At 37.2% G+C, this 15,784-nt stretch overlaps 1 protein-coding gene across 1 annotated transcript; it reads right to left on the bottom strand.

Moving 5' to 3' along the window:
* Positions 1–1,160: 1,160 nt before the first annotated feature.
* LOC107761270 (uncharacterized) lies at positions 1,161–2,141 on the bottom strand. The gene is made up of 2 exons (XM_016579478.1): positions 1,652–2,141; positions 1,161–1,537 (listed from the first exon to the last, which is right to left on the bottom strand). Exons 1-2 carry the CDS (start codon positions 2,139–2,141, stop codon positions 1,161–1,163), a joined length of 867 nt encoding a protein of 288 aa, XP_016434964.1.
* Between the last annotated feature and the right edge of the window lie 13,643 nt (positions 2,142–15,784).

Consider the following 15,784-nt stretch of genomic DNA (forward strand, 5'->3'; position numbering starts at 1 on the left):
GTCAGTCCACTCAAATTGGTTTTACTTTTTCAATACTGAAAAGAATTTAAAATGTTTCTCTGAAGATTTGGAAATAAATCTTTCCAGAGCTGTTATCCTCCCTATTAACCTCTGCACCTCTTTTTTGCTCATGAGTATGTCAGGTATCTCCTCAGTGGCTTTGATTTGTGCAGGATTCACTCAATGCCCCTGTTAGAAACAACAAAGCCTAAAAACTTACCTAAAGCCACGTCAAAAGCATATTTTTCTAGATTTAGCTTCATATTGTATTTGCGGAGAATTTCAAAAGTGCTTGAAAGGTGTTGAAAATGATCCCCTACTTGTGTTGACTTGACTAACATATCACCAATGTAGACTTCCCTAATCTTTCCCAGGTGTTCTTGAAACATTTTAGTTACCAATCTTTGATACGTGCCCCCAGCATTTTTTAAACCAAAGGGCATAACTTTGTAACAATAAGTCCCCATAAATATAGTAAATGAAGTTTTTTATTCATCTAGGGGAATTCATCTTTATTTGATTATAACCTAAATATACATCTAAAAAACTTAACAGCTCATGACCTGCGGTAGAATCAATTAATTGATCTATATGCGGTAAAGAAAATGAATATTTTGGACAAACTTTATTTAGATCAATATAATCTACGCAAACCCGCCACTTTCCATTCTTTTTTGGAACTACCACAGTATTAGCTAACCAGTTTGGGTACTTTACCTCTCGTATTGATCCGATTTTTAAAAAATTTTGTATCTCATCCTAAATCACTTGATTTTTGAAGGACCCTTGCTTCTTTTTCTTTTGCTTGACTGGGAGGGGGAGGAGGGGTACAATGGATCTTCATTCAGTTTGTGGGTCATCACCTCCGGTGGTATACCTGTCATATCTGAATGCGACCAAGAAAAGCAATATGTGTTAGCTTCTAAAAATTTGACTAATTTACCTTTTATTTCCGGGCTCAGTTTTGCTCCGATGTAAACTTTTCTGTCTGGCCAGTGCTTGAATAGTATGATAGCCTCGAGTTCTTCAATAGTTATTTTGATGTTTTCATTCTCTTCTGGTTCTTGAATAACATCGGGTCTCGAATCTATATCTGTCTGTCCTGAAACGCTTTCAGTTGAGGTTTGTATTACTATATCCTCCACTAAATTTTGTAGTTGCTATTTCTCATTTGTAACATCATTTGTTGTGCTTGAATCCGCCTCTAAATTGATACTTTTAGAAGCCTGTTGATCTTCACGAATTTGTCGAATCCCCCATTGCAAAGGAAACTTAATAACTTGATGTAATGTAGATGGTACAACGTCCATATTATGAATCCATAGCCTTCCAAGAATCATATTATAAGCCATGTCAGTGTCTATCACCTGGAATTTCGTATCCTTGATAACTTTTTCTGCAAATATGGTAAGCATTATTTTTTTCATTATAACACTTGAATTATCAGATCCAGACAAAGATCGTGCTTTTGGTACCACCTTGTCGTCAGCTTGCATTTTATTCACCACCCTTAGAAGAAGAATATTTACGGAGCTACCTGGATCAATCAAAACGCATTTTACATTAGTATCATGTACAAGTAAAGATATTACCAGCGCATCATTATGAGAAATTAACAAGCCATCCGCATTTGCATCATCAAACGTTATACTGTCTTCATCCAAAACATGGCAAACTCGCTTTCCATGAGTAATCATGACTTTCGATGTCTTTTTTGTAGCTGTATATGTCACACCATTGACCTCTTCTCCCCCGCTTATCACATTGACTCTTCTCTTTGGAGACGGAGGTTTTAGAGGCTCTTGTCTATTCTTCATATAGGATTGCTTGCCTTTCTCACTGAGCAAGTCAGTTAAATAACCCTGCTTTAATAAATGCTCAACTTCACCTTGTAATAATCTACAATCTGTTGTTTTATGGTCATGATCGTTGTTAAACTCACACCAGAAATTTGGATTTCTTTTGCTAGGGCTTGATCTCATTTCTTTAGGCCACCGTACCTTATCTCCCATACTTCTTAAAATAGCCACCAACTCGAAAGTGCTGACATTGAAACTGTAATCTCCAATCCTTGCATCTGTGTCAGAATCTACTGCCTCGGGCATCTCGTCCTTTTCTGAACCTGGATGATGAACCCGCATATTTCTGCCTTGATCAAGGGTTAGACCGTATGTTTTCATATTTAGACCGTGAATCCGATCCCGTAGGTCCCATGTAAGGTTCGTACCTGTATTTTCCGGACTTTTTTTCAGATTCTGAACATTCGAACTTGTTCTTTCATTGACCCTTGACTATGTAACCGTGTCTTCTTCTATCCGCAGCTTTGTGTTGTACCTGTTGTACACATCATTCCATGTTGTAGCAGAAAATTCTCGTAAATTTTCCTTACATCATCTCGTGACTTCTGGACTTTTTTCATTTAAATTGCTTGCAAACACCATCGCTGTCCAATTATCAGGTACTAGTGGTAGCATCATCCTTTCACATAGAAATCTATCCACAAAGTCCCTGAGTAACTCTGTATCTTCTTGTTTTACCTTAAAGATGTCTTCCGTCCTTTTTTTAACCTTCTGAGCTTCCGAATGTGCTTTTATGAGTGAATCTGCAAGCTCAGCAAAACAATTAATAGAGTTTTCAGGTAAAACAGAAAACCATGTTAATGCCCATTTCATGAGTGTTTCTCCAAAAACTTTTACCAAAACTGATTCAATTTCCTGCTTGGTTAAATCATTGACCTTTACGCCAGTTGTAAATGCAGTTAAATGATCTCGTGGGTCGGTTGTCCCATCTTACTTTGGAATATCAGGCATTTTGAACTTTTTAGAAATTGGCAGAGGAGCTGCACTTGGCTTTCAAGGTTGCTGCGAATACTTATCAATATCCACACATTTTATTACGGGAGGTACACCTGGTATTTGGTCTATGCGATCGTTCTGCTCTTTCAACTGTTTTTGCAAAGTTAGTACCAAACTTTGTATAACTAAGTTATTAGTTATACCTAACCTCCCGTCACGGGATTCATTAGGAACTCCTCCACTTCCAGAATTATCGATCCCCGAGCGTGGGTTTTCTAAAGTCGTCGTATTGGCTGGTGGAGGGGTTTTCGGCATATTAGGCAACCCCCTAACAAAGTCCAAAAGAGCATTATTAACGTGTTCCGCAATCAATTTTTATAGAACGTCTTGTTCTACGGTTTGTTCATCACCTTGTTGATCATTAGCGTGCGATGTGGATCTCTCAAGTGATCCTCCTCGGGACTGGCGAGGGAATTCTGTTGGAGAGTGATGTGGTGATGCTCCCACTTGAAGGTTAAGTTGGTTATTGTCGTTACCAGTCGACATAATTTAGTTTTGAGAAAGAAGGATTTGGAAAGTAAAGAGATTATCAGATTTCCGGTAACAGAACCAATTTGTTTAACCAAAAAATAGGATCGTTGGTCAAAGCCTATATTTAGAAGAAATCGGGTTACTGATAACCAAATAATACCTTGCTTCCTCAACAATTCGCTTGAAAAGAAATAAAAATAGCAATGTGAATTAGTAAAAAAGAGATAAGGAATGGAATGATAATCTATCCCTCCAATTACATAGAAGGCTTTTTTGAAGCAAGAAAATGTAAGTATATTTCAATAGTGCTCAGAACTTGTCCTTACAAGCGAGATTCTATATCCTTATATAGGAGTATCCAATTATAACGTTTTCCCTATTTATGACGAATTCATTATTCGTTATGGTTGATAATCATAATTGACACATTCGTAACTGTAAAGGCCTTGTAACGACTCTGATTCCCTTTCCTTATTTACTGTTGGTTTATGAATCTTCTTTATTTTTGGTCTTGATTCATTCCGCTCGTGCCTCTTCAATATTTGTTTAGGCTCTGTCATTTGTTCTTTACTGTCTCTTAGGTGTTTACTCTGCATCTTCCTTGCTCCATTAATTTCATTAATGGAATACGCCAGTTGTCACTTCACCATTATTCCATGTATCTTGCTTTGTCAGCTCAGTAAGGTTCCACGTGTGACACCTTTTTTCTACCGATACATCAACTTGACAACTGATTCTCATTGAAGACAACAATTTTCAAAGTTTTCTTCCTTTATTCTGACTAAATTTTTGTATATTTTTTTAATTTCAACAAGTGGAAAAATCATGTATTCAAGATATGTTTATATACATTTACACAAACAATAAGGAAATACTTTTAAATAAATATACAAATAACCAAATACATCACTACTAAACAAAGATAATATAACCATCATAAAGTTTCTAAAATAATTTAATGGAATTCTAAAAAATGAAATTATGTATTTTTTTCACCAGAGGTTGAAAAAATGAAATTACGTACACTAGAAGAAAATATATTGTTCAATGTAATTTCTTAGTTTTTTAAAAAAAATAAGCAAAATATTTTTTTAAAAATACAACAGAATAACCTGTTTTGCTTTAAAAATATCTGCAATTTTATTAGAAATTGATGCGAGTTAAAACAATGGGTGTCTACAAAAATTTATTTTATCTTCTTCAAATATCAAATTTTATTTTATATCTCAAAAAAGATTTTATGCTGCAAGTCTACAACTAAAATATTCATATCGATCCATAAGGTTTTTGAGAAATAGCAACATACATCGTATACTTGAAGGTTTATGCTTTTCATTTATATAGAAACAGAGAAAGCAAGACCAATATTTAGCAAGAAAGCTTACAATAGGTGATAGGAATGTCTAAAAATGTCACGACCCAAAACCTAACCCGTCGTAATGGTGCCTATCGTGATACTAAGCAAGCCGACCTTTCCAAAACACTTTCAAAATTTAACAGAAATGAACTAAGACATTTAAAACAACCGGAGTTTTTCAAAAAACAAATGAGGGTAAAACCCAAAAAAAAGAACATAAGTGCAAACATAATAGCCCGACATCGGGGTGTCACTGAGTCATGAGCATCTAGATATCTAGTCTGATAAAAACAGTGTCTAAGTATCAATACAAAAAGGAAGGAAAACATAGAAGGAGGGACAAGGTTTGCGGACGCCGACAGCTACCTCGTAGTCTCCGGTACTCGATCGCGCACGAACGCAATGACCTCCGTGATCAAATACACCTGGATCTGCACATGAAGTGTAGGGTGTAGCATGAGTACAACCAACTCAGAAAGTAACATAAATAAATAAGAAACTGAGAAGGTAGTGACGAGCTATACGAATACAGTTTATTTTTAATAATTCCAACAAAGAGTAGACATGCTTTCAAATTCGGCAGTTCAAATCAAATCAGTTTTATACAGTTAAAGTGCAGGTAAATCCGGATATAGAATCTTTCAGAAATTTTACGACAATGACAGATAGCAATTAAGTGCATTAACAAATGAAAAGGCAAGTACAGCCTCTCAGGGGCAACAATCACTCAACTCATCACAACAGCTCAATCACTCGGCTCTCAGCCCTCACTACTCGCACTCAATAGGTACATGCGCTCACTGTTTTGTGCAGACTCCGGAGGGGCTCCTTTAAGCCCAAGCACTATATCCGCACGGACAACTCACGTGCTATAGTATCAATATGTTGAACCGCACGGAAAACTCACGTACTGCACGGACAACTCACGTGCCATAGTATCAATATGTGAAACCGCACGGACAACTCACGTGTCATAGTATCAATACCTCACAGACAGGCCCTCGGCCTCACTCAGTCATCAACTTCTCTACTCTCTCGAGTTCTCGGAAAACACAAAGATCAGCACAAACAAAGATAACATAGTGTATCAACAAGAATCAAGAAGAATCTGAGATATGATACGCAAGTAAAACCATGACTGAGTACAAGACAACAATCAGCAAGTAATTCAACAAGTAAGCGACTTCTGTTGGTCCCAACAGTACCATCACATAGCCTAAGCATGATTTCTAATATGATTTGCAGCCAGATTTCTATAACACATGGAGATCATATAGTTAGCAACAAGTTATTCAACTTTACAGTATCATGGAATGGACCAAGTCTCAAATCATACGGTGCACGCCCACACGCCCGTCACCTAGCATGTGTGTCACCTCCAAAATACTCACATAATCCAATAATCCGGGGTTTCATACCCTCAGGACCAGATTTAAAACTGTTACTTACCTCAAATCGCGCAAAATCCTACTCTGCAATGCCTTTGCCCCTTGAATCAATCTCCAAACGCTTCGAATCTAGCCATAATCAGTACGATATAATTAATATAGGCTAAAAGAATCAATTTTACAAAAAAATACGAAATTATAAGCCAAAATCCGAAAGCGGCTCAAACCCGACCCCGGGCCCACATCTCGAAATCTGATAAAAGTCACAAAACCCGAAAGCTCATTCACTCACGAGTCTAACCATATTAAATTCATCAAAATACGACCTCATTTGGTCCTCCAAATCCCCAAAAATGCATTATCCAATTCTCAAGCCCTAAACCCCCAAATTTCACTTCAAAATCTCGTTAATAGGTGGAAAAATCAGTGGAGAATCAAGATTTATGATAAAAAATGAGTACAAGAAGCTTACCTCAATAATGCAAAAATCTTCTCCAAAATCGCCTAAGTCCGAGTCTCAAATGGTGAAATAAGACTAAAATCGCGAACCCTTGCTTTTAAACATTCTACCCAGACTTTTCGCATCTGCAGACCTACTGTCGCACCTGTGATGCTGTATCTGCGGTGAAAATGCCGCTTTTGCGGAAGTCACTTGTACCTCCAGGGCCCGCACCTGCGCTCCAGGTTCCGCACCTGCGAACACGCATCTGTACCTCGAGGCAATATCTCCTAGCTGCCCTCGCACCTGCGCCCACTTGTCCGCATCTGCGCCATCGTAGGTGCGGGAAATTCTTCGCATCTACGACCCCTGTCCTTCATGGCCTTGCCCGCATCTGCGATTCATGCCACGCTTCTGCATGCTTGCACCTGCGGTGCCCATTCCGCATGTGCGGTTACACCAGTAGCAGCAGCTTTTCAGCTCCTTCATAAACTCAAAAAAATCAAGTCTGTTAACCACCCGAAATCTACCCGAGACCCCAAGGACCTCAACCAAATATGCCAACAAGTCATATAACCCAATACGAACTTATTCAAACCTTCGAATCACTCAAAACAATATCAAAACAGTGATTACACCCGGATTCAAACCTAAAGAACTTCTAAACTTCTGAATTCTACGAACGATGTCGAATCATACTAAACCACACCCGATTGACCTTAAATTTTGTACACAAGTCATATTCAATATTACGGACCTACTCCAACTTCCAGAATTGAAATCCGACCCTGATATCAAAAAGTCAACCCCCCAGTCAAACTTTCAAAAATTCGACTTTCGCCATTTCAAGCCTAAATCAGCTACAGATCTCAAATTCGCAGTTCGGACATGCTCCTAAGTCCAAAATCACCCAACAGAGCTAACGGAACAGATGAAATTCCATTCCGGAGCCGTCTTCATACCATTCCAACTACGGTCAAAGTCCTAAAACTCAAGCTTCCGTTTTAGGGACTAATTGTCCCAAAGCACTCCGAAACCAAAACAAGACCTCCCGACAAGTCACATAAGCAAAAACAGATACGAAAAATGCAGTAAATAGGGGATCAGGGGCTAATACGCTCAAAATGACCGGCCGGATCATTACAAAAAAATAGTAACTATATATAATCGATTAGATGGCTCTTTAAAGTTTTTAAATTTTAACTACATGGTCTATCTCAAAATGTTAGCCGTACAAATTGTATTTCTCTTTTAGGCGGCTTTTTTTCTTTTTTATCCTTATGGTGAGGAATGCAAAATATTCATATATTTTAAGAGCTTCCAATATATATATATATTCAAGCAAAAAGAGTTAAATTCTTGAGACAAATGAGGTGGTTGGAGTTATTGAAGTACTATGACATAAACAATCTATTTAATTTTCATATCTGGAAATATTAAGTTGATAAATTGATTATTATAGGAATTTACTCATGTTTTAACAACTGTGCAAAGTGCGGTAAGTTCACTAACTAGTTCTACATAAAAGTATATGCTACTATTTTTTTTTTTCATTTTTTAGAGATGCCTACAATTTGTTGGCATCTAATACTTTTAGAAATTTAATTGATGTGAAAAAAGTTACATGTAATAAAGTAGGATTTCATCTAACAATGGTTTTATACGCGCAGAATTTAACATATCTAATTTAAAAACAAACACCGCCAAAGCAATCAAAGGAAAAATAAAAATAAATGTAGAGTGCGCGAATACCACATTAAAGTAAATTATATTTAGAGATAAATAATACTCCTTGCTGTTCATTTTATATCTCTGATGTTTAATTAGACATGAAATTAAGAAGAACAAAAATAAATTTTAGAGTTTGTGGTCTTAAACATGCGTAAGCGGATCCATGATTTGAAGTTTATGGGTTCCTACAACGATCTTAAATAAATATACAATAAGTAATAGGGTTCACTCAGTGGCGTACACATGATTTTTCGTAAGCGGTGTCATATTTATAATTTGGAGGTTGGAAAAGACATGGTTTGAAGATACGTTCTTCTTCTTGCATCATGGTTATTTGAATAATATTTTCGAGTTGTCAATCTTTCCCTAGAGTCAATCTTTAAGGAATTTAAATTAACTCCTTCACTTTGTCGATGTTACTCCAACCATTGGCCCTTTCTTCCAAGTTAGATGAATTTTGAGATTCTGAATTTAATTTTGAAAGTATGAAAGATGCTTTGGGATAATCTATTGAAATTTAAGTTGAATTATAAATTAAAATATTTAGTTGAGAAACCCCAAATAATTTTATAGAGTACACTCATAAAATAAAACAATTTTAAGAAATTCTAACAAAAAAGTAAAATAATTAAAAAAAGAAAAAGTAACAAAATAACTTAATTGATCCAAAAAAAAAAAGCCGGATTGTATATCCATCCCAAGAAATGGATTCTCCTCCGAGTAGTGGATCAAATCCGTCTCCATTTTAAAGCCAAAATCCTCAAAATAAAAATGAGGATTTAAAATCCCATAAGGTGTGTTCGATCTCCGTGACCTTGCCTAATGAAATCATGCGTTATACCAACTAACCAAGAAGAGTTTGATGACATGTGGTTTCACACTTATTGCATTTTGTAGTTATATGGTATTTTGCATATTATTTATATATACATTTAACAAAAAAATTACTACGAAGCGGTGTCCCCTTATTGCATCCGCCCCGGGTTCACTAGTAAATATTTAAGAATATTTAATAAATTCTTTAATAAATATACAAGATATATACGAAAGTTATTGTGTTCACGTGAACCAATATCGCCCTTATAAACATGACAACATACTTTAGTGATTATAAAAACATGTAATAAGTTAAAATGAAAAATTATTTGCAAAATATAAAAATATATTTTTCTTTATAAGAACAAACTAAAAAAAGAAAAGTGTCACATTAATGAGATAGAAAAAAAATATTTAATGAGAATAAAGCTTTCCACATGGTGTTTATACCAACTGAAACACCAATGGCGGCTCAATCAATTATGTGGTTTTGGTGAAAGTTTTACATATTTTATTTTGATGTTAATTCTTGTAGTTTCCTAAAATGCAAGGAAGTTAATTATATTTGGATAATCAATTTTTTTCACTTGATAGTATCCTCAGTAAGTATAATTCTCATGAGACATTGTTGATATTAAGCTAGATCTTATTAATTTTAGTTTGCAAACTTTTTCAAATTTAGGCAACCATCTGTTATAATTCGGCACATAACCTACTGCGATTCTTCTTTCAGACTATTCCTCTTTGTTGGGAGCTGGCTAAGCTACAAGCTAAGATACATACATGTTGGAAGGTAGTAAAATTGTCATGTGACCTGTTATCCGGTGCCTTCCTAAGATTCCTTAGAAGGGCGACGTAAGTCTAAGCAATCGATGTTCGTGCAGTTACTATCCGCCAACTGATCCCCATTATACGCTAGACGAGACTGTCACTGCCGTACGGGAAAACCAATATCAAGTGAGAGAACTGAAAAGAGAATTGAGAATGAAAAAAAAATTGATTGCATTAATAAAAGCTATTACGGAAAAACAACACGGTATCGAGGGAGAGAGACACACTACTACGAAAAATTGTTTGCTTGCTAGAAAGTTTGATTGCTTGATCCCCCCTAATAATGCTTAAAAAAATAAACCAAAGTTACATGACTTGACCTAACTAAGCTAGAGAGACATAATGGAAATACGGTAAGTAAAACTACTCTATATTTATAATGAAAAGGACTTAGATTCCTACATGGTAGAAGCAGGTCCGTTGGCAGCAACATTATCTTTAGCATCAGAGTCTGTGCGCGCGGCGCTATCTGTGCGCAAGGCGTTGTTGGCATCTGCTTGCGGCTGAGCGCTGGTGAGGGCTATCATTGGGGCGACATAGGCACATGCGCGCTTGTCACTTGGCGCGGCCAGGACCACGTGTAATGATCTGACCGGTCATTTTGGGCATTTATGCTCCTTTCTACTATTTGAAGTCTTGAATACCTTCATACGATATATTATGACTTGTGTGAATTATCGGTTTTGATTTTCAGGTATTTCGGAGTTAGTTTGGAAGAATGAAATCCAAGGCTTTAAAGCTTAGGTTAAAATAGTGACTGGATGTCAACTTATGTGTAAATCAACCCCGAAATAGAGTTTTGATGATTCCAATAGCTCTGTATGGTAATTTTGGACTTTGGAGCGTATCCGAAAAATTATTTGGAAGCACGTAACTAAATTAGGCTTGAAATGTCTAAAATAGAAATTTAAGTTTGAAAGTTTGACCGGAGAGTTGACTTTTTTGATATCGGGGTCGGAATTTAATTCTGGAAATTGGAATAGGTCCGTTATGTCATTTATGACTTATGTGCAAAATTTGAGGTCAATCGGACTTGATTCGTAGGTTTCGACATCGAATGTAGAAGTTAAAATTTTTTAGTTTCATTAAGCTTGAATTGGGGCATGATTCGTAGTTTTAGTGTTGTTTGATGTGATTTGAGGCTTCAACTAAGTTCGTATGATGTTTTAGGACTTGCTGGTATATTTGGTTGAGGTCCCGAGGGGCTCGGGTGAGTTTCGGGGTAGTTTCGGACCATTTCTAAGCCATTTTTAATTGCTGGTTTTTGTCTACAGAGGTGTGCATCGCGATCACGAACATTTGGTCGCGTTCGCGAAGAGCAAACAGCAGTTTGGGGCCTTGTGAATCGCGATCGCGTAGAACAAAATCTCTGCTGCACTAACCCGACTTTGGAAGCTTATATCTCGCAATCTATAAGGAATTTGGAGATGATCCAAAAATGAAGGTGTAGCCCTTGATGTCTAGTTTTCAGAAAGTCAAACCATTTGTCATTTGGAGTTTTGTACAAAACGTTATGACCATTATACCAGATGTTGTCTGGAAGAGTTGGGGAGTTTGTTTTTCGCGATCGCGAGTGATTTTCCTCAATCACGAAGGGCAAATTTTGGGCTAAAAATTTTTGTGCTTCGCGATCGCGAAACATTTTCCCTGATCGCGTAGAGTAAATGCCTAGATAGAAGCTATATTTTGAGGTTTCGGCCATTTTAACATATTTGGAGCTATGGAGCTCCGATTGAAGCGATTTATGTGGCGATTTTCACCATATGGATTGGGGTAAGTGATTCTAACTCGGTTTTGGTTAAATTATACGAATCTTTTGTTGTTTTTATCAACATATTAGTGTTTTAGGTTGAAAATAGTAGAAAATTTTATAGACTTTAATTTGAAGATTTAAGGGTCGAGTTGATGTCGGATATTGATAAAATTGGTATGGTTAGACTCGTGGTTGAATGGGCGTTCATATTTTGTAACTTTTGTCGGATCCGAGACGTGGGCCCCACGGGCAATTTTTGAGTTAATTTCGGATTTTTATTAGAAAATTAGTATTTCATTATAGAATTAATTACAATAATTGGTATTGACTGAATCGAATTAATTGTGGCTAGATTCGAGCTGTTTAGAAGTTGATACGCGCATAATGGAATTTCTAGAGCAGTGTTTAGCTTGTTCGACATTGGATTCGTCTTGTTCAAGGTAAGTAACTCTTCTAATCTTGGAGTTGAAGGTATGAACCCTGAATATACGTATTATGTGAATTGTTTGGAGGTGACGCACATGCTAGGTGACGGGCATGTGGGGGTGCACTATAGAAATTGTGACGTAATTGGTTCCGTAAAATTTTGTAATCAAATAATCTTGGCATTTTCTATGTAGTTTTATGTGTTAAATAAATTGAGCTGAGAATCATATTAAAAATCATGTTGAGTATATGTGCCAGTATTATTGAGACCCACAAAGGTCATAGTACTGTTGAATTATTTGTTTAAAATGAAATTTTCATACTCAGTCATGTTCATTCATTTCATATCATCTCTCAGTCTCTGTTGTTATTCATTGATTCATCATATCATTATTTTGGGCTAGTTTCATGACATTGTGAGCCCGGGAGACTAGAGAGATTGATGACTGAGTGAGGCCGAGGGCCTGATTGTGAAGATAATTATGGGATCGAGGTGCACGTCGCAGCATGCCAGATTGGCTTATTATAGCACGTGAGTTGTCTGTGCGGATCCAGATATTATACCATAGCACGTGAGTTGTCCGTGCGGATCCAGATATTGATACAATAGCACGTGAGTTGTCTGTGCATCACGTGAGTTGTCCGTGTAAATTATAGCGCTTGGGCTGAAGGAGCCCCTCCGGAGTCTGTACACACCCCCCCTCCCCCCTCAGTGAGCGCAGGCACCTACTGAGTGCGAGTGTCGAGCGATTGTGCGGACTGAGTGACTGGGAGGACTGAGTGACTGGGAGGACTGAGTGAGATGATACTCTGAGAGTATGCATATGGTTTTATCACTGAGTTCATCGCAATGACATGTACATATGGCATAGAGGCATAGAGATGCATTTTTCTCATGTTGTACGGTATCCACGCCATTCATGATATCTCATACATATTGGCATATGGGCATAGTGATGCATTTTTTCACTGGTTATCTGGAAAGAAAATGAAACATCTTAATTATTATTGAAAGGATTTTTGGAAAAATTACTGTTTTCAAACTTATTCATATTTTGGAAACTTCGGTAATGATTTGGGTTTTCACTGATGTACTTGGAAGGCATAACTATTTTCAGAAATCATGATTAAGCTGAGCATTTTATCTCTGAATTACTTTTTTTGTTACTTGCTTTATGCTGTTATGAACTGTTGTTGGTTATTGGTGGTGGACCTGACCTTGGTACAAGCTCGTCACTACTTTCAACCTAAGGTTAGGTTTGTTAGTTATTGAGTACATGGGGTCAGTTGTACTCATACTATACTTCTGCACCTTGCGTGTAAATATTGGATGATGATATTGCTGTGATCGACGGGAGCTGGATTTAAAGACGTTCATTCGTTCTGGTTGTAGCTGCCTCTTGTTCATGGTAGCCTTAGATTTATAAAAATCTGTTTATGTACATTTCGAACGGATGGTGTATTTATTTCATACCAGCTTTGTAATTTCTAATTTTAGAAACTCATGATTTGTACTACCAGTCCTTGGAAAGTAAATTAGAGTCAATTAAATATTAATAGAATCAGATTATTGTTATTGGGCTTACCTAGCGGGTGAGGTTAGGTGCCATCACGGCTAGTTGGATTTTGGGTCGTGACAAGGTGGTATTAAAGCTCTAGGTTCATAGGTTCTACGAGTCATGAGCAAGTATCTAGTAGAGTTTTGCGGATCGGTATGATGACGTCCATACGTATCTTGGAGAGGCTACACGGCATTTAGGATAATTTCCTATCTTTCTTTTCTTATCGTACGAAATTGATTTAGCTTGAAACATAACTCTTTGAATTCCTTCCACGTATTCGTATGCGCACATGAGCGCTCGGTATCAGGTGTGCATCATCGACTTGTGATTCTATGAACGAGGTTCGAGATGTGTATTATGTGTTTTGGTGATGGGCCAGTCTGGAGGACTTGAGGCCATGGTTGAACCGTAGCTTAAGCTCGGTAGCTTCAGTTGTAACTTGTACATTTGGACTCATATGTCCGGTAATGTCCCTACGAGTGGAATTTGTGGCTCGATGAGCGGTGAAATGGCTTTGAGATGAGTATGATGTAACTGCGGGATGTGTTAAGACGATGTGAGTGTGACGATAAGTGTTTCTTTGGAATGTAAAGAGGGCCATTGGGTGCTTGATTTTCATTTGATGTGACGTAATATCTCGAATTGTGAGTGTGTTGAAGGATTTGTCATGCAGTTTAATTGTGGAGAGAATTAGATTTTCATGTCTTGTTAATGAGTTTAGACTCAGGAAGATTAAGTTATTGCATAGTAATTGTGGATGCGAAAGGGTATAACAAGATGCCAATTTGAGGCTAAGTATGTGGGTTATCTCCTGCAGAGTAATCTACGTAGGTGTATTTCTTATAATGTTGATTGGAGAATTTCTTTTCTGCCAGCGGGGCGTATGTGTTGAGACTTGAATTTGAATCTGGTTGAGAAAGATGACTTGAGTGTTAAGGGGATGGATGCGAGCTTAGCGGACGATTGAGGTATTTTTATGGTTGGCGTGGTATGAGCTTGAGAAGAATTTTTGTTGAACTGACCACGATATTATGGCAGTAATAGAATACGGATACTGCGAATTATCGAGTGTTTTAATTGATGACTTCGAGCCAAGTGGGGGAGCCTGCTATTGACAATTTAATTCATGGTTATGTGTCAAATTTTTTTGTTTTGGTCTGAAGTATACTTGGGAATCAGTGATGACGTGCAGAGGTGGAGTTCGAGAGTGACTCGAGTAAGGAAATTTCTAGATACGGGTTATATTGCGCTTTATGAGTATATAAAAATCGTGGGATGAGTGAGTTGTTATTTGTGAATGATATAGTGCGCATGGAGTATGAATTTGATAGGTGGTATTAAAGTAGATTTACTTCTTTGAGTGTTGTTGTGCTAATGGGGCACGTGTCTTTTGGCCCATTTGGGGGATGTAATTTGGATTTGAACAAAGGGGGTGACTCTCAAGAAAGTTCTAATGGATTCAAGATTAATATGTAACAATTGAGAATTTTTGGCAGATTTGTTTATGGCTAAAATCTGAGATTTAAGTTGGATGGTGTCGAGACTTGTGACATTTTTGTATATCATTATGGATTTTATATTTCGATATCAGGAAGGTGAATGAAACGTCCTTAGAATCAAATAAGGTATTTTCAGAGTGAGTGTTTCGGTTGTGGTATTTATAGGGGTAATTATGATGTGGTGAGACTCTACAGATGTTTTGGTGGCAATATTCTTGGGTTTTGGTGACCTACGTGGTTTGGTCGAGTTAGAGGAATTTAGTTCTAATAGCTTGGTTATGTGCAGATGGATTTTAAAGTGTTCTTGATGGTTTCTACCATGGTTTGAACCGGATATTTTCTACTGGTGTGGGAAACGTGTTGTGTATTGTGATTTCCTCCTGGAAGGAAGCAATAGGAATGTTTCTAACTAACCGAGTATGTAATTTGCTGGTGACTCAGAGTTGAAAATGGGATTCTTGTGCTTGTCACATGAAGGCATAATAGATGTGATGTGTTGTGCAAGTTTAGGATTTATATGTACAAGGTGACATGTCACGACCCAAAATCCCATCCGTCGTGATGGAGCCTATCTCAATACTAGGCAAACCGACAATCTCAATAAATCACGTATTCTTTTAAATTTGAAAAGAGAATGATTAAATTCAGCGGAAGAA

The sequence above is a fragment of the Nicotiana tabacum genome, chromosome 22 (assembly GCF_000715075.1).
Source record: "Nicotiana tabacum cultivar K326 chromosome 22, ASM71507v2, whole genome shotgun sequence".
In the NCBI taxonomy this organism is placed as follows: Eukaryota; Viridiplantae; Streptophyta; class Magnoliopsida; order Solanales; family Solanaceae; genus Nicotiana; species Nicotiana tabacum.

Excerpts from the sequence above, each read along its gene's own strand:
- LOC107761270 (XM_016579478.1), bottom strand. The coding sequence starts at position 2,141 with ATGCGGGTTCATCATCCAGGTTCAGAAAAGGACGAGATGCCCGAGGCA. Across the intron at positions 1,538-1,651 it reads CCATGTTTTGGATGAAGACA|GTAGCTCCGTAAATATTCTT; the intron begins GTATAACGTTTG and ends TGATTGATCCAG.